The sequence below is a fragment of the Lithobates pipiens genome, unplaced genomic scaffold (assembly GCF_037356315.1).
Source record: "Lithobates pipiens isolate NorthernLeopardFrog02 unplaced genomic scaffold, aLitPip1_a1.2 Scaffold_16, whole genome shotgun sequence".
Classification (NCBI taxonomy): domain Eukaryota; kingdom Metazoa; phylum Chordata; class Amphibia; order Anura; family Ranidae; genus Lithobates; species Lithobates pipiens.
In genome coordinates, this window is record NW_027507748.1 from 551,760,524 (window position 1) to 551,783,128 (window position 22,605).

Genomic DNA, 22,605 nt, shown 5'->3' on the forward strand with positions numbered 1-22,605 from the left:
GACCCAATTTTGAGGCATCTGTTTGTACCAGGAATTCTTTTTGGAAGTCAGGAGCTACCAACACTGGTTCCTGGCACAAATCTTGCTTCAATCGGCAGAACGCTGCTTCTGCACTCCACTGAACAACAGTTGCGTTATTTCCTTTGGTGAGATCAGTCAGTGGTGCTGCTAGACTGGCAAAGTTGGGGACAAACCTCCTATAATAGCCCACAATGCCAAGGAAAGTACGTACTTGTTTCTTTGTGAGTGGACGGGGCCATTTCTGAATAGCCTCCACCTTGTTTAGCTGGGGCTTAATCACACCCCTGCCTACAACATACCCTAAGTAGCGGGCCTCCTCCAACCCAACCTTGCTCTTTTCTGGGTTCACTGTGAACCCCGCCCTTCGGAGGGCATCCAAGACCAATTGGACCTTTGGTAAGTGACTCTCCTAGTCCTTACTAAAGATGACAATGTCATCAAGATAGGCTCCTGAGGATTCCTTATGAGGTCTCAGGATGAAGTCCATGGCCCTCTGGAAAGTGGCTGGGGCCCCATGTAACCCGAATGGCATTCGGGCATACTGCCATAAGCCCTCGGGTGTGGCAAATGCAGTTTTTTCTTTAGCTTCTGGGGAAAGTGGGATCTGCCAGTATCCCTTGGTCAAGTCAAGAGTGGTGATGTACCGGGCCGGTCCTAATCTCTCGATTAATTCATCGACCCGGGGCATGGGATACACGTCTGGCTTGGAGACTTCATTTGTGAAAGTGTGAAAGTCATTGCAGAACCACCAGGTTCCATTCGGCTTGGGTATAAGGACTATAGGGCTAGACCAGCTACTTGAAGACTCCTCAATGACCCCAAGGTCCAACATGCTCTTAAGCTCGGCCGACACAATATTCCGGCGAGCTTCGGGTATGCGGTAGGGTTTGAGGTTTACTCGAACACCAGCGTCTGTAATGACATTATGTTCAATTACCGAGGTTAGGCCTGGTAGGTTTGAAAAAATGTCTCGATTCCTCTGCAAAAACTCCCAGGACTCCTGTTTTTGAGAAGGGGAGAGAGCCTTGGCAATCCCTACCTTCTTAATCTGAGCATCAGGGTCTTCCGGGACTTTCAGACCGACTGTCAAAACCTGTCTATCTTTCCATGGTTTGATCAAGTTGACGTGGTAAATCTGGTAGGGTTTACGTTTGGTGGGCTGATGGACTTTATAGTTGACCTTGCCTACCCTCTCAACTATCTCAAAGGGTCCTTGCCACTTGGCGAGAAACTTACTCTCGATGGTAGGCATAAAGACCAGCACCCGATCCCCAGGTTTAAACTCTCTAATCGTGGCAGATCGGTTGTATACCCGACTCAGGCCGTTTTGCACAGCCTGCAAATTTTCCCGTACTATGGGCATAACTTTTGTTATTCGGTCCTGCATTTGAGACGGAGTGTTCGACCACACTCCGATACGGGGAAGCTTCTTGTTTCCACGTCTCTTTCATTATATCCAGTAGTCCATGGGGGTGTCTCCCATAAACCGGCTCAAAGGGGGAGAACCCCATGGAGGCCTGGGGTACCTCTCTTATGGTAAACAACAAGGGAGGCAACAAGCAATCCCAATCCCGACCATCCTCCTCAACTGCTTTCTTTAGCATTCCCTTTAAGGTTTTGTTGAACCACTCCACTAACCCATCAGTTTGTGGGTGATACACTGAAGTCTGCAAGTGTTTAATTTTAAACAGGTTACAGAGTTCCTTCATCACTTTTGACATGAACAGGGTACCTTGGTCTGTCAAGATCTCGGATGGGAGCCCTGTTCTCATGAACATCTGAAACAACTCCCGTGCGATGACCTTGGATGAGCAATTTCTTAAAGGGACCGCTTCCGAATACCTGGTGGCATAGTCAAGGACAACTAAAATGTATTGGTGTCCCCTAGCTGACTTAGGTAAGGGGCCCACCAAGTCCATAGCTATGCGATCAAAGGGAACCTCGATAATTGGAAGCGGTACCAGCGGACTGTGAAAATGGGGTATTGGAGCGGTTCTTTGACAGGTAGGGCAGGACTCACGGTAGTCCTTAATTTCTCGATATACACCGGGCCAAAAAACACGCTGTAAAAACCCGTTCCTGAGTTTTAGCCACTTCAAGGTGACCCCCAAGTACATGACTATGAGCCAAATGCAACACCTTAGACCTAAAAGGTTTGGGTACCACCAGTTGTTAACACTTCTTGATTGACCTTAGTTACTCGGTACAACAAGTCATGATTCCCAGCAAAATGGGGGAATTTCAAGTCCGCCCCAGGGTACTGTGGTTCACCGTTTAAGACCGTGGCCTGTTCCCTGGCGGGGATCAAAGTGGGGTCTTTCATCTGAGCACTAAGGAAATCTTCCCGGGAGCCCCCGAGATCTGAGATGTCTGGCTCAGAGGAGGTACTTTCCACTTCCAATCCCGCAAACACCTCCAGGGGACCGGGCTCACGTTCTGCAGATTCAGCAACCTGGTACTGATCCTTAGTAACAACCTCCTGCAACACAGTATTATTCACCACCTCTGTGGGTTCTTGCTTTTTGGGAGAAACCCCCGAAACCTTTGAGCTTTTGCTCATACAAGTCCCAAAACATGGGGCAGTCTCACCCGATTAGTACATCATGAGGTAGTCCCGGGACCACCCCCACTTTTAGTTTAGCCGTTCCTGCTGGTGTACACAGGGTCACACGGGCCACCGGATAGTTTTTAACATCACCATGCACACAGATGACCCCAACCTGTTCCCTTGGTACCAGCTTTCTTGGCAACCCATCCGATCGGAGCAGGATAACGACACTCCCAGAGTCAAGGAGTGCTACCACCTCCTGTCCATTGACCCGCACCACACACTCATGTGGATTTAGGTTGGTTGCAGCACATAATGCATGGACATACATGGAGCGACGGCGACCCATGTCGCACTCCATTGGTTCTTCAGTACTTGGGCACTGGGCCGCCAGATGATCCAGTTGATGGCAAGACCAACAGCGAACCTCACGGGGTTCCCTCTGTCGGTTCCCTGGAAGCTTAGGTCCTGTGGTGCTCTTGGTAGTTGTATTATCCCTCTGAGCAGCCACTATGCGATCACCGGAAACACACTGGTGCTGGAACACACTTATTTGAAACGGGCCTGCTCTCTTGTGACAGAGGGACTCTCCTGGAACTTTTCTGCACAACTGTAGCGCTCAACAGCTGTAGCCATCTCATCCAGTGACTGAGGCTCGGACTGAGCCACCCATCGGTGGAGCTCCCTGGGTAGTCAATGCAGGAAACAATCGAGTGCGACTCTTTCCACAATCTGAGTGGGTGTCTTTTCCTTTCAGCCAATCTTGGAACAAGTGCATCAGGTGGTAGAGCTGCGCACGGGCAGGCTTAGCCTTGTCAAAGCACCAGCCATGGACTCGGTTCACCCTTAAAGTGACAGTCACTCCCAGCCTTGCTAGGATTTCTGCTTTCAGGAGCTTATAATCACGTGCTGATTCCGGGGCCAAGTCAGTACGCTTGTTGGGGATCTGCGGTCAGGAAAGGAGCCAGTACATCTGCCCAGTCTTTATCAGGCAGACCCTCCCTTGATGCAACCCACTCAAACATAATCTTCCACATTGTCTAAGGCCGTCATCTTTTGCAGGGTCCGCTGCAGTGCCTTCCGGGGGTCACTCTTTACAGTGGGGTCACCTTTCGTCACTTCAGCCTGCTGGGTCACCATCTTTTGTAATCCTATCTGTTTACTCAGTAAGCGATTTGTTTCCTGTTGTACAGCGAATGTCTGCATCAGGATCTGCTCCTGCTGAGCCTGTGCTTGTACCAGGGCCTGCTGGGCCTCCTGATGGCAGGCCTGCGCTTGTGTATTAGCCACTACCAGCTGCTTAACCACATCCTCCATGGCTTGTTCAGAAGATTTCACTGTCTCTGCAGCTTTAACCCAGGACATGGGATTAGACTGGACCCCTCAAACTGCCCGATGCACGCTCCACCAATTGTAGGGGATCAGAGCAGTGAAGAGCTGGCTCATAGGCAGTCCAGTAAAATAAAATTGGCTTTTATTTAGAAAAACAGCAAAAACAAAACATAAGACCAGACAGACTTGTCTTATCACACGGATGTGCACACAGGTACAGCTCACAGTTCATCAGCCCACGGGCTTAGAGGTAATAGTTCATGGTTCCAAACACAACTAAAGTCTTTTTTGTGGTTTAAGCTCACCCAGCAGGTACACCTTCCAGCAATGGACGTTTCCATACAGTGTGCTGCTGTGTCTCTCTCTCTCTCCTACTCAACAACTCCACACTGACACTTTCAGCACACCTGATAATAAGCAGGGCTGAAGGGGAAGTACCTGCCTTAACCCCCTCTTAACCCTGCCCCAGGCTGACCCTCCACAGGGTGGCTCTGGAGTGGGCCTGCACGAGTGTCCCCCTAGAAAGGGGCTATCTATGGAGGCACTCGCTGTAGAGAAGGAGCTAGAAGTGCTGGTGGGGGACACCAGAAGAGGAGGATTGGGGGCGTTCCTTGCAAAACCATTGCACAGAGCAGGCAAGTAAGACATTTTTATTATTTTATTAAGAAAAAAAAAAAAAAAAAAAATCTCAAAGCTTGACAATCACTTTAAAAACACATTGAAAAGCCCCCTAAAGATCTTACCTTGATCTGTACCCTTTGACTGGCAGCCCCACGTTAGTGAGATCTTCATCCTACCTATGCCTATGTAAACAGTTCTCGCACACAAGTCTCCATAGACAGCCTTGTCTTGTGATGACAAAATGGATCAGGCTTATATTGACACAGCACACAAATATAATTTACCCCAATAAGAGCTTATAAATGAAATAAGACATAAAAAGGCAACATTTAAATTATGTCTTTATTTGAACATTTTACATAACTCAAACTGCAAACAATCAGTCCAATGATATTGTATTATATAATGGATAGTAAAAACCAGCTCTCTAAAAAGATATATATTTTCTGCAGTAAAGGTGGGTAATGGTACTTGTCTATGTTTTACTGTATAACATTTTAAGAAATAGCACTTAATACATACAACCAAATTAATTCACAACTATTAAAAAAATAACAGTGGGTTAGAGTCAAGCTGCCAAGCTACCACACAAAATCGGAATCATAAGGCATTATAGTGTATAGTATGTTTTTTCAGTTTTGCACATTGATTAGGATACGCACTGGAATTACCTGTGGCACACAAAGCCCATTGGCAATTTGAAAAAGGACAGGTCATTAGAGAAAAAAATTCAAACAATAGGAAAAATGTTAGCAACAAGTGTAAAAGAGTACAGCGAACAGCACAGCTGCATATATCGAGTAGGCTGTTTTCACACTGGGGCGGTATTCAGGCGTTACAGCGCTAAAAATAGCGCCTGTGTAGCGCCTGAAAAAAACCGGCCCCTTTCACTCCAGTGTGAAAGCCGGAGGGCTTTCACACTGGGGCGGGGCGCTAGCAGGACAGTGAAAAAAGTCCTGCTAGCTGCATCTTTGGAGCGGTGAAGGAGCGGTGTATTCACCGCTCCTACCCATTGAAATCAATGGGACATCGCGGCAATACCGCCGGCAAAGCGCCGCTGCAGCGGCGCTTTGCGGGCGGGTTTAACCCTTTTTCGGCCGCTAGCGGGGGTTAAAACCACCCCGCTAGTGCCCGCAGACCGCCGCTAAAACGACGGTGAAGCGCCGCTAAAAATAGTGGCGCTTTACCGCCGACGCCCGCACCACCCCAGTGTGAAAGCAGCCGTAGTAAGGTCTGTGACTAGTATAACAAGTGACGAAAGCAACACAAAGAGAACAGGATACTTTCTCATACAAGTTCATGGTACAGCAGGCACATATTAGGAATATGAAGTATTGGGGTAACAAACGCTTTAACATCAGGGTAAAAGGAGAACCATGACATTTACAAAACCAAAAATGTAGTCGATCAAATAATATCCAGCATTTCTCACATTTACAGTCTTACTATTTTGACATCACATGTTTCTGGATCTGGTTGCTGTATGCTAGGTCCAAGATAACTTTTCCTAGTTGTATTTATTTTTTTTCCCCATCACAAACAGGAATTTCTTTTAGTAGCTTTAAAAGTATATAATATTTCTTTGGATTATGCACACTACATTAACCACTTCAGATCTGTGCTATAGCCGAATGACATCTACAGTGTGGACCTACTTTGCCGGGAGAGTGTCAATAGACGTTCTTTCGTGCTCGATCAGCCTGTGCGCCTCCTGCAGGGTGCACGTGGCATGCTATGTGATCAGCGAGTCTATGGGACTTGCTGGATCACAGATCGGAGTAAGAGGTCGATCCCGACCCCTTACCTGACCAATGTCCCTCTGATAGAAACCGGTAATCGGCAATTTTTTCTCCTCACGCTGATAGCGTGAGAAAAAAAAAAGCCAATCACCGATGGCTGTCAGAGGGACCTGATAAAGGAGAGTAGCTGCCAGCTCATCTGTGCCCACCTGTGCCACTACAAGTGTACAAGAGTGCCGCCTACCAGTGCCCACCAGCCACACCTACCAGTGCCACCCATCAGTGCCACCTATAAGTGCCCACAGTGCCTATCAATGTCACCAATCGGTGCCTCATCAACAGTGCTGGCCCAACAGTGTCACCTACCAGTGCCCATCAGTGCCACTTACAAGTGCCACCTATCGGTGGTACCCATTGGTAACACCTATCAGTGCTCTTCAGTGCCACCCATCAGTGCCACCTTATCAGTGGCCATCAGTGCTGCCTTATCTGTGCCCATCAGTGCCGCCTTATCTGTGTCTAACAGTACCCACCAGTGCAGCCTATCAGTGCCCATCAGTACCACCTCATCAGCGCATATCAATAAAGGAGAAAAATTACCTGTTTGCAAAATTTTATAACAAACTATGAAACATGATTTTTTATTTTTTCCTGATTTTTGGTTTGTTAACCACTTGAGATCCGCGCTATAGCCAAATGACGGCTACAGCACGGATCTCCTTTTCCGGGACTACGTCTATTGACGTAGTCCCGTGTACCAGCGGCCTGCGCGCCCCCTGAGGGGCGCGCGCGGCGCGCTCTGTGATCGGCGAGTCCATGAGACTCGCCTGATCACCGATCCGTGCAAGGGGTCGATCCCGACCCCTTATCACGTGATCAGCTGTCAGCCAATGACAGCTGATCAGATGATATAACGGAGCCGGTAATCGGCTAGTATTCCTCCTCGCGCTGACAGCGCGAGGAGAAAAAAAAAAGCTGATCACCGGCGGCCAGCAATGCAAGCGCCAAACCTGCCCCCTGCCAGTGCCCACCTGCCCCCTGCAGTGCCACCCTAATAAAAAGTAAGTGCCCCCCATCAGTGCCACCCAGCAGTGCCCATAGTGCCACCCAGCAGTGCCCACAGTGCCACCCAGCAGTGCCACCCACAGTGCCACCCAGCAGTGCCACCCAAAAAAAAGCCGATCACGGCCAGCAATGCAAGCGCCTACCTGCCCCCTGCCAGTGCCCACCTGCCCCCTGCAGTGCCACCCTAATAAAAAGTAAGTGCCCCCCGTCAGTGCCACCCAGCAGTGCCCATAGTGCCACCCAGCAGTGCCCACAGTGCCACCCAGCAGTGCCACCCACAGTGCCACCCAGCAGTGCCACCCACAGTGCCACAATCTGCCTCAAAGATGCTGCACCCCAGTGCCGCCCATCAGTGCCCAGCAGTGCCGCCCATCAGTGCCCAGCAGTGCCACCTATCAGAGCCACCTATCAGTGCCACCTATCAGTGCCCATCAGTCCCATCTATCAGTGGTACCTATCAGTGCCCATCCGTGCCACCCATCCGTGCCATCTTATCTGTGCCCATCTTTGCCCATCAGTGCCGCCTTATCTGTGCCCATCGGTGCCGCCTTATCTGTGCCTATTAGTGCCGCCTTAACTATGCCTATCAGTGCCCACCAGTGCAGCCTATCAGTGCCCACCAATGCAGCCTATCAGTGCCCACCAATGCAGCCCATCAGTGCCCACCAATGCAGCCCATCAGTGCCCACCAATGCAGCCTATCAGTGCCGCCTAATCAGCGCACTTCAATGAAGGAGAAAAATGACCCGTTTGCAAAATTTTATAACAAACTATTAAAACATGATTTTTTTTTTTGCATCTTTTTTTGTTTGTTTAGCAAAAAATAAAACTCCGAGCTGTAACTAAATACCACCAAAAGAAAGCTCTATTTGTGGGGAAAAAATTATAAAAATTTCATTTGGGTACAGTGTTGTATGCCCGCGCAATTGTCATTCAAAGTGCATCAGCGCTGAAAGCTGAAAATTGGTCTGGGACTGAGGGGGGTTTAAGTGCCCAGTAAGCAAGTGGTTAAGCAAAAAATAAAAATCCCAGAGGTGATTAAATACCATCAAAATAAAGTTCTATCTATGTGAAAAAAAATGCTAAAAATTCCATTTGGGTACAGTGTTGCATGACTGCGCAATTGTCATTCAAAGAGTGACAGCGCTGAAAGCTGAAAATTGGTCTGGGCAGGAGGGGGGTTTAAGTGCCCAGTAAGCAAGTGGTTAAAGATAAACCTCATGTGAATTGTTAATGATTATTTTTAGATAAAATGTATTTTTTAATTCAATTTATAGGAATGAAAAATGTGTATCCTAAGATATACTCATTTTCTTTCACTTTTATACAAGACGAAGAGATACATTTCTACATTCCTATGTCAGGTAACATTTTAAATACACCTTAGGCCCCTTACACGCGGGGCGGGCTCTGCTGGAGTCCACCTGCAAAGTGGGGAATCTGTCTGTTGATCCCCAGTGAGCAGGTGGGTGGCTGGTCCGTGTTGCTCCGCTTATGCAGAGTGGACACAGACACAGCCCGCTCTCCTCTATGGGCGGTCAGATGTACACCCATATACTGCCATCTGCCAGGTGGATGTGTATAGTGGGGATGTGGGCGGGTGTCGATGGACCTAAAGTTAATACGTTTCAGCACTCTTTAACTGGAATATTTATAACCCAACTGCAGCCCTTAAATAACACCATAATTAACCCTTGATTTAAAACATAATACAAATATTATCACAAGCTACATTATTAATCATATCCCCCAATTAATAAAATAATATATATCCTCTTTGTTTGAATGTGTCAAAATGTTTTTAAATTATAAATCAAACAAATCATAAAACACAGTGTGCAACATATACCTTCTTCACTAGGTTTAGTTTTATTTTTCAAACAAAATACCAATAATGTCTATTCAGCAAATATCGTCTTTCCACAACTTTTTAAAGGGGTTGTAAACCCTCGTGTTTTTTCACCTTAATGCATCCTCTTGATTCGATAGATTGATAGCAGCCACTGGCTCCTGCTGCTGTCAACCAAATCAATTGATGCGGGGGTGGCGCCGGCATTCTGTGTCAATAGATGCAAATTCTGGACTTGGGAGCACACCCGCAAGGTAACCCCCCCTGGGAGAGCGCTTGTCAAAGGTGGTTACCCGATGTGGGGGAGGAGCCACGAGAGTTGCCGAGGGACCCCCGAAGACGGTGATTGGGACCACTCTGCACAGTGGAGGTAAGTATATATGTTTGTTGTTTTATTTATTTTGTTAAATGAGGGTTTACAAACCTCTTAATAGGAAAATGGTTTTCTAGCACCAAAACTATTTGCAGTGATATCCTTTCACCATCCACTCCCCATGGACAAAACCTAATTATTTTTAGTTACCTCTCTAATATGGATGGGTAATCACGTTCGTGGTCCCACACCTAATTTTTTGGCTGTAACATCATCTACTCAACATGTAGAATCTTCTTCCCACAACTTTTTCAGTGCTTAACCACTTTCCGACTGTGTCATGCAGATATACTGCGGCACAATGGCTCTCCAGGGTGAAATCCCATGGGGCTACATCCTTCCGGTTTTCGGCCACCAGAGGGAGCGCACGCGATGCACTGCTGGGAACCGATGCACATGGCCGGCAGGCACGTGTGCACGAGCGACCAGCACAGCGATTTGCACGGCGACCAGCACAGTGATTTGAGCTGTCAGTAGGAACAAACAATATGGCTCCTCTCCTCTAAGTAGGAGAAACAATATGTCTCCTCTCCTAGTCACTCCCATCCACCACATAGTTAGAACATACTGAGGGAACACACATTTAACACCTTGATTGCCCCTATTGTTAACCCCTTCCATGCCAGTGACATTTACACAGTAATCAGTGCATTTTATAGCGCTGATCGCTGTATAAATGCCAATAGTCCCAAAACAAGTGTTAAAAGTCTTCGATATGTCTGTCCCAATGTCGTAGTACCACTAAAAATCACAGCTCACCGCCATTACTAGTAAAAAAAATTAAAAAATAATAAAAATGCCATAAATCTTTCCCATAGTTTGCAGATTCTATAACTTTTGCACAAACCAATCAATATACGCTTATTGCGTTTTTTTTTTTTTTTAACCAAAAATACGTAGAAGAATATATATTGGCCTAAACTGATGAAGAAATTTAGTTTTTTTTTTTAAATTGGGGATATTTATTATAGCAAAAAATATTTTGTTTTTTTTCAAAATTGGAGCTCTTTTTTTTTATAAAACAAAACTGCAGAGGTGATCAAATACCACCAAAAGAAAGCTCTATTTGTGGGGAAAAAAAAGTTTGGGTACAGTGTCGAATGACCGTGTAATTGTCAGTTAAAGCGGTGCAGAGCCGAATTGTAAAAAGTGCTCTGGTCAGGAAGTGAGTAAAATCTTCGGGGGCTGAAGCGGTTAAAGTGAAAATTGTTTACCAGCACCCTTCCAAATTATGTGTAGTGGTATTCCTTCACTATACAAGCCTCACACATATAAAACATCACCTTTTTTTAATTACCTTACTATTATGAAAAGCTAGTCACACTTATGGACTCTTTAAACCTAATCTTTTTTTCAGGCGTAGCTTCCACTTCACATTTTCTTTCTTCGTTTTCCAAAAATATGTGGCAAAAGAATAAAATGTTCTCAAGACTCACCTTGGCTCTAATAAAGTGCCTTGAGATTAGATAATTTTGCATGTATTTCTACTGTTCTGCCACTTTATGGCCTCTGAAAATGCAAGAGGCAGTCAGTATATCAGATGCATGATTTACAGTATGCCCCTTGAAAGCCTCAAGGTGCTCATTGGATTTGGGCTCCTTTACATGGCTAGGCAGTGATAATCGTATACATGTGTTATCCCTATACATGGGAGGAGTAGCCAAATGTGTTTTGTGGTGTAATTGTATGCCCTTGCCGTGCATAAGAAATATCATTAAAATGACAGCTTTATGAAAAAAGTTCACTTTCTTTAATTTCCACAATAAAGTGTCAAAAAAAAACATCTCCGAAAAAAAAAAACCATTATGCCTCTTGCTAAATACCCTTGGTCTCTCCACTTTCCAAAAAAGGGTCATTTGGGAATACTAGGGTGTATTGTCCTGACATTTTAGGGCCTCAAGATATGTGCTAGGCAGTCAGAACATCAGGCTTTAAATTGTATATGCATATATATATTTTATATCAGAAATGAAATGGTTTTTCCTTTTGACAATAAAAGATAAAAAATACTACTAATGGGGCGTGGCCTGGACATGGCTGAGTAGAGACGTGTGTCCTTGAGCTCCCGGCCATCCACCGTATATACTGACCGCCTCACATTCACGGAGATAGCATGCACCCCTCGAGGAGGAAGACTACCCAGCGGAAAAACAAGCAAGGCAAGTCTTCTCCCAAAACCCCAGCTCCCGGGGAACTCAGGTGCCTGTTTCAGCTTTCACAGCGCAGCACCCCAGAGACCAACATGGCGGCCGCACGTGCGGACGAGCTGAGAATGCAGGCTGACTCACCGCACTCAGAGATGGCACTGTTAGATCCCTTTCACGCCACGCCGCCGGACTTGCACCCGGAGCCTGGAGGCTCCCAGCAGCTTACCCCGCTAGCCTCTACTGTAGACCCGGAGCTCCGCTCTCTCATCCAAGCGCTGCCCACGAGAGCAGACATTCTTGCACTGATTGGTACAGTGGAAGCAGCGCACAGGAAGGAAATCGCAGTGGTTAAGACCAATATACAGGGACTGACAGTGAGAGTAACTGAGGGGGAATCATCCCTGTCCTCACTAGACCTACGTGTGGCTGCTCTGGAGGAGCGGCAGGAAAGGCAAATGGAAACCCTGAGAGACCAGCAGCTGCACCAGGAGGACCTTGAAGACAGAAGTCGGAGGAATAATATCCATCTCAGAGGACTCCCAGAGGCAACGGGTGTGGAAGACCTGGCGGACACCGCGCGAGCCATCTTCCGCAGTATTGCGGGGATAGATCTCCCGGACAGAATGACCATCGACCGCATACACAGAGCGCTGGGTCCTAGATCGCCTGACCCAGAGAGACCCAGGGATGTGATCTGCAGGATGCACCACTACGCTCATAAAGAACAGATTATCAAAAAGGCGTGGGAATCGGGGGTTCCTGACTTTGATGGCGCCGCTATCAAGCTCCTCCCGGACCTTTCCCGTGCGACGCTTCTGCGCAGAGCGCTCCTTAAGCCCCTGGTTGATGTTGCCAGACGCCGGAATTATACCTACAGATGGGGATACCCGCTCTCGGTAACGTTCAGACGGGATCAAAGGTCTTCACACTTCGGAAGCCAGCTTCACTCCCAGCCCTATTTGAATTCTTAGAGGTAGAGCCCTTCGCAGTGCCTGACTGGCTGGAGCTCATTCCACGATTCCCCACACGTCAGGATCACCCGCTACCGAGGAGGGAAAGGTCTACCTCACATTTGAGAGGTCGCCGTCGGTTACGTGTGCCCTCGCTGGTGGAGAACCGTGAAGTTTGAAACCATGGAGCTGTAAGTACATCCTTCTGACACTTTGACATTTTATTTTTTTATTCTCAATTCTTCCATTGAGGTTCTAGACCCCGCCTTCCTCCCAGATGTTTATCCCTCCTTTAGGAAATCTCTCATCCCCTATGGAGACCAGACCGGAGGACGAGTTGGGTCTCCACGTAACCCGCCGGAAGCTGCACCTGACTTTCATATGCGGGCAGGACATAGGGATTTCTCCGTTTGGGTTCTGAGGTGCAGTAGCCGAAGGGTGTATTTACTGCCTGTAATGTCCTCCCCCGCAGGCGGAGCTGGGTCATTGTACTTTATAGCCCAGGGGAGCAGCCACCCGTGAACTCTGTAAGGTGCCGGAGGTGCACTGAATTCTGCCCCATGAGACTTGGGGAGGGGGCCCCCCCCGGGATGGAGGGGCCTAGAGGGAGCCATTCCGACCTGAGGGTTTGACGTACATCCATTGGACACAGGATGATATGAGTCTTGTAATTGACCCCCTATTCTGTTACGGTCACAGGGCCATAACACCAGGGTGGCTTGAGCCGGGGAAAAGTCGCCAGAGATCCAAGGGGCTCCCTGATCCCGGATCGGGTTGGGCGGCGTCGGCTGTTCTAGTTGAGGGGGCTGAGAGGTGCACCGGCCGCTGAGCCGAAGTACAGAACAGCAGGAACTTCTGATAACCTGGCCCCGTTCTATTCCACGCTACGCCGTTGACTCTAGCTATGCACCGAGGAGATGACTGGTCGAAACCCTTACAGGAACTTATTGTTGGGGGTGGGGGAGCTTTGTTGTGCACTTTGTCTGGGGGGGAGGGGGTGGGGGTCGATGTTTAGAGGATGTACGGCTTCATTATTACTGAATCACTACACCTTTCCTGCAGACTGTGGGTAAACTGTTAGATTGGTATTGGTTTATAGTTGCTTTAGTAGCCAGATGCAAGTTAACTCCTTTAGTGGGTGCATGTTGATTTTTTGTTAATTTGCTAGATATTGTTGAATAGGCGGTCGGGGTGGGGGGACGGTACTGGGAGCTCGTTTATGAAGCCGTGCCCTCCCTCACCCCCCAATTAGGATTGCGTACTCACTTGGGGTCCTATTAGACCCTTGAGTAGTTTATACGCAGACACCGTGTGTTTACACGGCCTCGAGCCTTTCTAGGCTGAGATTTAGTGTTTTTTTTTTCTCTCTGCTAACTTCCGGCTCTCTTGCTCAGACGACTCTCCCCCTCTAAACTCTGTCGCTTTGCTTCCCGTCCCTCTAGTCTTGCCTACCATCTACGGTAGGCGAACCCCCGCTCTCCCTTACCCTCCCCTGCTCTTTCATTCTCCCTCTCCCCGGCCCCAGACATGACACTAGACGCGATAAAGGTATTGTCCCTAAATGCCAGAGGACTTAACACGCCTGAGAAAAGGCGGATGCTACTTACAGACCTTAAAAGGATGAGTACTGACATTGCTTTTGTACAGGAAACGCACTTTAGGACAGACAAGCTAACTTACTTACAAAACAAATATTTCCCTTTGGCGTTCCATTCCACTAATCCTAAAACTAAGTCCAGAGGTGTATCTATACTGATCTCCAGGAGCACTCCCTGGCGTACACAGGCCACCCAGATAGACCCCGCGGGACGCTTTGTCTTTCTCAGGGGTCTGGTGGGGGAAGTGCAAGTTACGCTCGCGGCAGTATACGCCCCTAATGACAGTCAGGCAGTGTTCCTGGAGAAAACACTGAACAAATTACAAGAATTTCAACAAGGCCACCTGCTTTTGGGCGGGAACTTTAATGTACCATTAATCCCGTCAATAGACACCTCTACGGGTAAATCGTCAATCCCCCCCGAGCCACATTAGCCGTATTGCCAAATGTTTCCACAGGAGCCAACTGATTGATATCTGGAGGCTGCAACACTCTGGAGAAAAAGACTATACGTTCTATTCGCCCCCACACAGAGTGTACACTAGAATTGACTATGTCATGATTCCTCATGGTCAACTACATGCAGTACGGGACACTACGATCGGAAACATCACATGGTCGGATCACGCACCTATCCTTATGACATATTCATTGACTGACTGTACGCCGCACAGACACCGTTTTTGGCGACTAAATGAGAGTCTTCTACAGACTCCAGAAGTTCTAACAGAGGTTACTAGGGAACTAGATTTATACTTCCAAACGAATGACAGCCCTGACTGCGACCCCGGCGTACTTTGGGAAGCCCACAAACCGGTTATTAGGGGCATCCTGATTAAGCACAGGGCCTGCATAAAGCGGGAACGGACACAACAACTTTCTCAACTTCTGCAAAAACTGGACTCAATGGAATCCAGGCATAAACATAATCCCTCCCTGGCCTCGGAGGCGGACCTGGCGACTGTTAGAGGGCAGAATACTGACCTAATGCTATATAAGGCTAAGGCAGCGTTACAATTCTGCCGTAAGGTGAGCTATGAAGCAGGTAATAAATGTGGGAAGTTACTGGCGAAACAAGTGAGAGAGCACAAACTCTCCTCCTATATCCCCAGAGTGACCAGGAATGACGGGCAACAAGTGTCCCTTCCTGGAGATGTATCTCAGGAATTTAGGGAATTTTATTCTCAACTCTATAATTTGCAGTCGCCCGGGGCGCCTCCTACGGTCATGGAGGAATATATTCATACGTCTCAGATGCCGTCTCTACCTGCGGCAATATGTGAGGAATTGGAGTCTCCTATTACTCTTACGGAGTTACAAAAAGCGGTGGGCGCGATGAAACCGGGTAAGGCTCTGGGCCTGGACGGGTACACCTTGCAATACTATCAGACGATGCTACCTATTTTGGGCCCGAGACTAATTCAGCTGTTTCAGGCTATAGATTTGGGGTCGACCTTTGCCAGGGAGACGCTTAAAGCCCACATTTCGGTAATCCATAAGGACGGGAAGGACCCCACATTATGTGGAAGTTACAGACCCATTTCACTCCTAAATACGGACCTTAAATTATACACCAAGATTCTAGCGACCAGACTGGCCCGACATATCCAGAACATAGTCCACTTAGACCAGGTGGCATTCATACCCTCAAGGGAGGCAAGAGATAGCACGTCTAAAGTACTCAATCTAATACACATCGCGCGCACCAACGGGACCCGTGCGTTTTCCTGAACACGGACGTGGAAAAGGCGTTCGACCGCGTGAATTGGTCGTTCATGTTTTCCGTTCTCAGACACGTGGGTCTGGGAGGGGTCATGATGCATCAAGTAGCAAGCATATACTCAAACCCCGCAGCACAGGCCAAGGCAAACGGGATCTTATCCGATCCCTTCCAGATTAGGAATGGGACAAGACAGGGATGTCCCTTATCCCCCCTGCTGTTTGCCCTTTCCTTGGTACCCTTCCTGTCTACGATCAGAGGGGACCCCGACATACAGGGCGTGCAAGTGAGTAAAACACAATACAAAATCTCGGCATACGGGGATGATCTCCTGTTTTCCATAACGAACCCGATTATATCCCTCCCAAATTTGCTTAAACAATTCGAGAGCTATGGTAAGGTATCAAATCTCAAGATAAATTTTACAAAATCAGAGGCGATGGGAATGAATATACCTTCGGCCAGCCTTGAAAAGCTGAAAACAGAATTTAAGTTTAAATGGACACAAACTGCACTGACATATATATACATGTGATTTACATCAAATATATACACTAAATTTTCCACCCTTGCTAACCACGACTAAGGCGCTTTTAACTAAATGGCAGACAAACTTGCACTCCTGGTTTGGGAGATGCAATCTCCTGAAGATGTGTATACTCTATTTCAGGCCCTCCCGGTTCACATACCAAAACCATTCTTTCTACGAGCGCAATCTTTGTTTAATGGGTTTGTTTGGGCGCACAAATGGCCTCGAATTCCACGTACACAATTAACTATGCCTATACACTGCGGTGGCATTGCACTCCCGGATGTTAGGGGGTATTATTTGGCAGTACAAATAGGCAGGGTTATTGACTGGCAAAGACACGGGGAGCTGAAGTTATGGGCACAGATAGAGCAGGAGCAATCACCCATTCCGTTGAATAGAGCCCTGTGGTGTTGGGAAGACATACCGCCCACCCTTAAGTCACACCCCTTGATTGGAAACACCCTGACACAATGCGCAAAAGCCACACTTTGGATACAGCAAAAGACCAGGTCATCTCCTTTGACCCCCATTTTGGGGAATCCTAGTTTCCGCCCAGGCCTGCCGCCCACATCTTTCCAGACTTTACGAGACTCTGATAACGTCATCGCAGCTAAGTTTGTGATAGGAGATAGATGGCCCACCATAGCTGAACTCACTGACCCCCTAGGACGTTTTCATCTCACATTCTGGCCGGCCTTGCAACTACACCATTTCCTGCAAACTCTGAAGGTGCCAATAGAATACACGAGACACCTCACTACTTTTGAGGAATACTGCTCGGGTGTAGAACCCCTCCCACAAGTGCTATCCAAGATGTATAGCCTGCTTTACACACCCTCGGAACAACCGGAGCTACCCATTATAAGGAAGTGGGAAACAGATTTGCAGCGCACATTTACCGCTGTACAAATACGGAATATGTTTCACTTATCCCTTAAATCCTCAATCTGTACCAAGACCCAGGAGAATAATTATAAGGTTTTGACGAGATGGTACCTGACACCCAGCAGACTTCACTCTATTTTTCCTGAGACATCAGATAGATGCTGGAGATGTGGGTCGGGCATAGGGACGATCTTACACATTTTCTGGGAGTGCCCTAAATTAACTCCCTTCTGGACAGCAGTCCGCGAGACATCCCAAAAATTTATGGAGCTTTCAATCCCAGATGACCCAGCTTTCTTTCTGCTACATGTCTCTACCATGCCGGTCAAAACCTACAAAAAAGCCATTCTACGCCATTTGGTGAATGCCGCCAAATCCTGTATCCCTTTACTCTGGAAACAACGGCATCCGCCAACCATAGCAACCTGGTTGAAAAAAGTAGAGGAGGTTAATAGGATGGAAGATCTGATCATGACCGCGAACAACAGAAGGGAAGTGTATCAAAAAACCTGGACCCATTGGAATCTATTTAAGTACTCAACAGAAGGCAAGTCCCTTATGGGAACAAACCTCCACAATTAAGAACGAAATACGACATGCCGAAATACAGGATAGCTGAGTACTAATTGTCATGTCTGTGGCCATCTCCCATCCCTCCCTTAGTCTCCCCGCCCTGTTCCCCCCCCCACCATTCCCCCCCCTTGTCTCTTGCTCTTTCCCTTTTCTTTTGCTTTCACTTTTTTGCTTGTAATTGGACCCACAGGCTACCGAATCTCGATGGCAGATAGTACTCGAAAAGAAAAGTGATATACTATGCTGGGTTATATACTATAGTTTTTAGGCAGTAGATAAATAATACTCATATGCCATTGTTTCCCAGTCAGTTGACCTGGTAACGATTGATCCTCTTGGGAAGGTATGTGCTTACTTCTGTATGCTGCTGTAACCAAACATATGAAAATCCTGCGTGTGGGCCCAACTGTTAAGAACTGTCTTTGTATATTTGTTATGAAAAATCAATAAAAATATATTTGGAAAAAAAAAATACTACTAAAAACGTAGCTACATCTGCATATAATTTTTTTTATTAATTTGAGTACAGTGTTGCATTACAGGTTGTCAGACTATTGCAGGACTGAAAAACGGAAAAATGTCCAGGTAATGAAGTGGATGTGACATTCTGGTAATGGGTTAGGGTTATTAAGGTGGGTAAAATAAGTATTATTAAAAATCCACCACTCACTTTTTTAAATTTACACAAGCACTACTGATCACAGCAAATGGATTTAACCACTTTACAACCGGCGCACGCCGATGTACGTCACAACCGAGATATCCATCTCTTCAGGCGCTGGTCGTGTGTACGATAATGGTGGTCTCTGTGGCGGGTTCGCCGCAAGATCACCGTTATCGGCGGCGGGAGAGGTCCCACCCCCCCTCCCGCCCCTCTCCTATTCCCTCCGCCGCTACCGACTGCGATCGGGACCTGCCTTGTCTGTGGTATGGAGACGAGGGAGGCTAAGATGGCCCCCACCCGTCTCTATACCATAGCAGGGCGGAAACGATGTCAAAATGTCACTTCCGCCCACACCTCTTAAAGGCACATTTTTTCAAATGACAATTTTTTTTTTTTTTTTAATTGTGTTTAAGTCCAAATATGAGATTTAAGGACTTTTTTTTACCACAGATCTCATATTTAAGAGGACCTGTCATGCTTTTTTCTATTACAAGGAATGTACATTCCTTGTAATAGGAATAAATGTGATCCATTTTTTTTTTAAAACAGTGTAAAAAATAAATAAAATCAAGTAAAATAAATAAGATTTTTTTTTTTTTTTTTAAACCCCCCTTCCTGACGAGCTCACGTGCAGAAACAAACGCATATGTGAGTAGCGTCCGCATATGAAAACGGTAGTCAAACCACACATGTGAGGTATCACCGTGATCGGTAGAGCGAGAGCAATAATTCTAGCCCTAGACCTCCTCTGTAACACAAAACATGCAACCTGTAGAATTTTTTTAAATGTCGCTTATGGAGATTTTTGAGGGTAAAAATTTGACGCCATTCCACGAGCGGCCGCAATTTTGAAGCATGACATGTTGGGTATCAATTTACTCAGTGTAACATTATCTTTCACAATGTAAAAAAAATTGGGCTAATTTTACTGTTGTCTTATTTTTTATTCAAAAAAGTGAATTTTTTCCAAAAAAAAGTGTGCTTGTAAGACCGCTGCGCAAATACTGTGTGAAAAAACGTATTGCAATGACCGCCATTTTATTCTCTAGGGTGTTAGAAAAAAAACAATATATAATGTTTGGGGGTTCTAAGTAATTTTCTAGCAAAACAAACTGTTTTAAACATGTAAACACTGAGTCTGAAAAAGAGGCTCGGTCCTTAAGTGGTTAAAAATCAATCCAGATTGTCCATCCTTGCAGTAAAAGCAATCCTAGTACGTGTGACTAAGCTCCACTCCAACGTGTTTCATCATGTAACTTCATCAGGATGAGATGCAACCAAAAGATGTCCGGGTTTGTTCATGAGGCATGGGTGGTGAAGGAATATACCTGCATATGATTTGGAAGAGTGCTGGGAAATCGTTTGCATATTAAAACACAGAAAAAGTCCAAATATTGTGTGCACACTGTGTTTTATGATCGAGTGGATGATTAATATTGCATCATGTCATATTCCCTGTATCTTTAAATCTGAACCATGACACTAAGGTAAGTGTGCTCAAATGTTCCAGCCCGCCTCATTTACAGGCACGTACAGTAGGGAGTCATATGGATCAATGATCAACCCCACCCAGAAGCACAACAAAAAGCCTAAATAATCTAGCTACAAATCTCAGAAGGACGGAGAAGCTAAGTGGACTTGCTGACTGGTATAACACTTCCTGGTAGATGGTGCATTTTCTGCTGTCCCGAGCTGGCCTAAAGTTGAACTATGTAGAATATCATACATTTCTCCAGTTTCTCTTTCAGCACATTTTCCCAGTACAGCAGACAAGCTTCAGCCAACAGTAAATGTTAGACATGGAAATAGAAATAAGAAAATGGAAATACAAATAAAGTTACACTTGATGAAGTCCAGTTGATAACCACACAATGTAGGGCCACTAACCAGCTTAATATTGGACCATCTCTACAATCAGTTAATATGCAAAATTTATGTATGTATTCTTTTTGTAAGCTTCTGCACATGGCGAGAATTTTATACAAATATATATAAGGTGCATTTAAAGCGGGAGTCCACCGGGACTCCGCGGTTTTTTTTTTTTTAAAAGCCAGCAGCTACAAATACTGCAGCTGCTGACTTTTAAAATAGTGACACTTACCTGTCCAGCGCGCCCGCGATGTCGGCACCCGAAGCCGATCTCTAGGTCGTCTGTCGGGTCCTGCCGCCGCCATCTTGGGTATGGGAATCAGGAAATGGAGCCTTTCGGCTTCATTTCCCGGTTCCCTACTGCGTATGCGCGAATCGCGCTGCGCAATAAGGACGCTCCCCGCTGCCTCTGGGATCTGTGTGTTTCCCAGCAGGCAGCGGGGCACTTGCGGGAAGGGGCGGGCACTTGCGGAAAGGGGCGTAGGTTACACCCCTTTCCGCAGAGAGCTATCCCGGAAGTGGGTGCAGTTACCTGGATTATCCAGGTAACTGCACCCCCCTCCCCCCTGAAAGGTGCCGATTGTGGCACCGGAGGGGGGGAGGGTTCCGATGAGCGGAAGGTCCACTTTAGGGTGGACCTCCGCTTTAAATTAATAGGCTTTATTAATGTAGAACAAAAAAATAGTATAAGTAGTATTGAACCACATTGTCCAAACAGATTTCAGTTTCTGCAGTTAGAATAGTGAAATCCTGCTACGTGGAATACAGCATGGAGTGCAAAGCCTTTTACCTTAATAAACTAAGTCACTACATGGGACCTCAAGTTGAATCGATTGTTTGACTATGTGATGGGTCAGGGCCAGGGCCCGGGACAAGGGGTGGGCAGGAGGGGCGGCTGCCCCTGGTGCAATGGTTTATTGCAGGGGTAGGGGGCACCCTAAGGGAAAGGGGGCCGCAGTTTGGCATCTTTGGGTGACCTTGTCCCGGCACTGGTCAGGGCAGTAATTCCTACTGAGGCATGTATATGGATAATGCTGCTAAGAAGCTATTCTCTAGCATATACTTTTTCGCATTCACACATATTACACAAAACCCCCTAAAATGTATCCACACATTTATCCTCCATGATGCATACAAGAAACAGGCAAAATAGAGAAATCAACTTTCTTGCAAAAAATAAAAATAAAAAAAATGAATAACCAATTAGCCAACTGCAATCAGCCTTCTCAGATCATTAGAAGCCATCCCAGGTCCCTATACAACAGGGCTGGAGGAAGGCTCTATCCAATTTGTATCAGCTTTAATATAAAGTCATTCTGTGTCTATTACTTATCCATTACATGTGCCTACGATCATGGAAGGTAAATCACTTATAAAGCCAGCGCTGCTGTGCAGTTTCCAATTGCAATGAACCTGAATTATTCTGACTACACAACTGTTAAAAGACTTTAACAGACCAGTTCCTATTTACTACTGAACTTCATTCTGAGTGTCTCTTACCATTTTGTTTTATTTTTTATTTAGTCGATTTTACAGTTTTAATACCCAAAGCCCCCTAACTATAAAGCTTCATTCACTTAACTTCTTATAATGTAATAAGTTACCGCACTGGTCATCACCTGGAACGTGACATTACTGTAAACGGTGTGCATGTATACAGGAGAAGTGCACTTCGATTGTACAAACCAAGAATGCAGTAAACACATTGGCATCACTGGTAAGAAGCAAATATTTCTGTGTACAACTCGCTAGATTCCCCCTGTGGTCCTGAAAGCATAGGGTCACTGCTTTGATCTATAAGGAAATGTCTGGAACCTAGAAGGACAAAAAGATTTCAGATGTTAGTGCCACATTAATAAAATTAAATCCTAAAGCTGAACTATTTTTCTTTTAATTCTTGAATTTAATGTTTGAATAACTGAAACCAATAAATGTTAGAATATTATACAATACATATTAGGCATAATATTTGTTGGTAATACAACACTCCAGAGAGGGGTTGGAAAAGGGGTAAGTAGGATGGGAAAATATTCTTGCGGGGAGGGGGGGGGAGGGGTTTGGGAGTACAAAGTTGGAGCATCTGGATTCCTTGAGCTGTATGTGTCAGACCAAAATTTGTT

At 46.3% G+C, this 22,605-nt stretch overlaps 1 protein-coding gene across 5 annotated transcripts in view; it reads right to left on the reverse strand.

Moving 5' to 3' along the window:
- Positions 1–22,605, reverse strand: part of STAT2 (signal transducer and activator of transcription 2) — a 217,769-nt gene that overhangs the window by 46,845 nt on the left and 148,319 nt on the right. For 4 of the 5 annotated variants that reach the window (XM_077483450.1, XM_077483451.1, XM_077483452.1 and 1 more), the window contains one exon: positions 4,847–22,300. In XM_077483450.1, the coding sequence (XP_077339576.1) occupies positions 22,197–22,300 (104 nt within the window). In that variant the 3' untranslated portion in view covers positions 4,847–22,196. Of the gene's footprint in view, positions 1–4,846; positions 22,301–22,605 lie in introns of those variants that run through there. The other variant, XR_013274624.1, reaches the window with a different exon arrangement.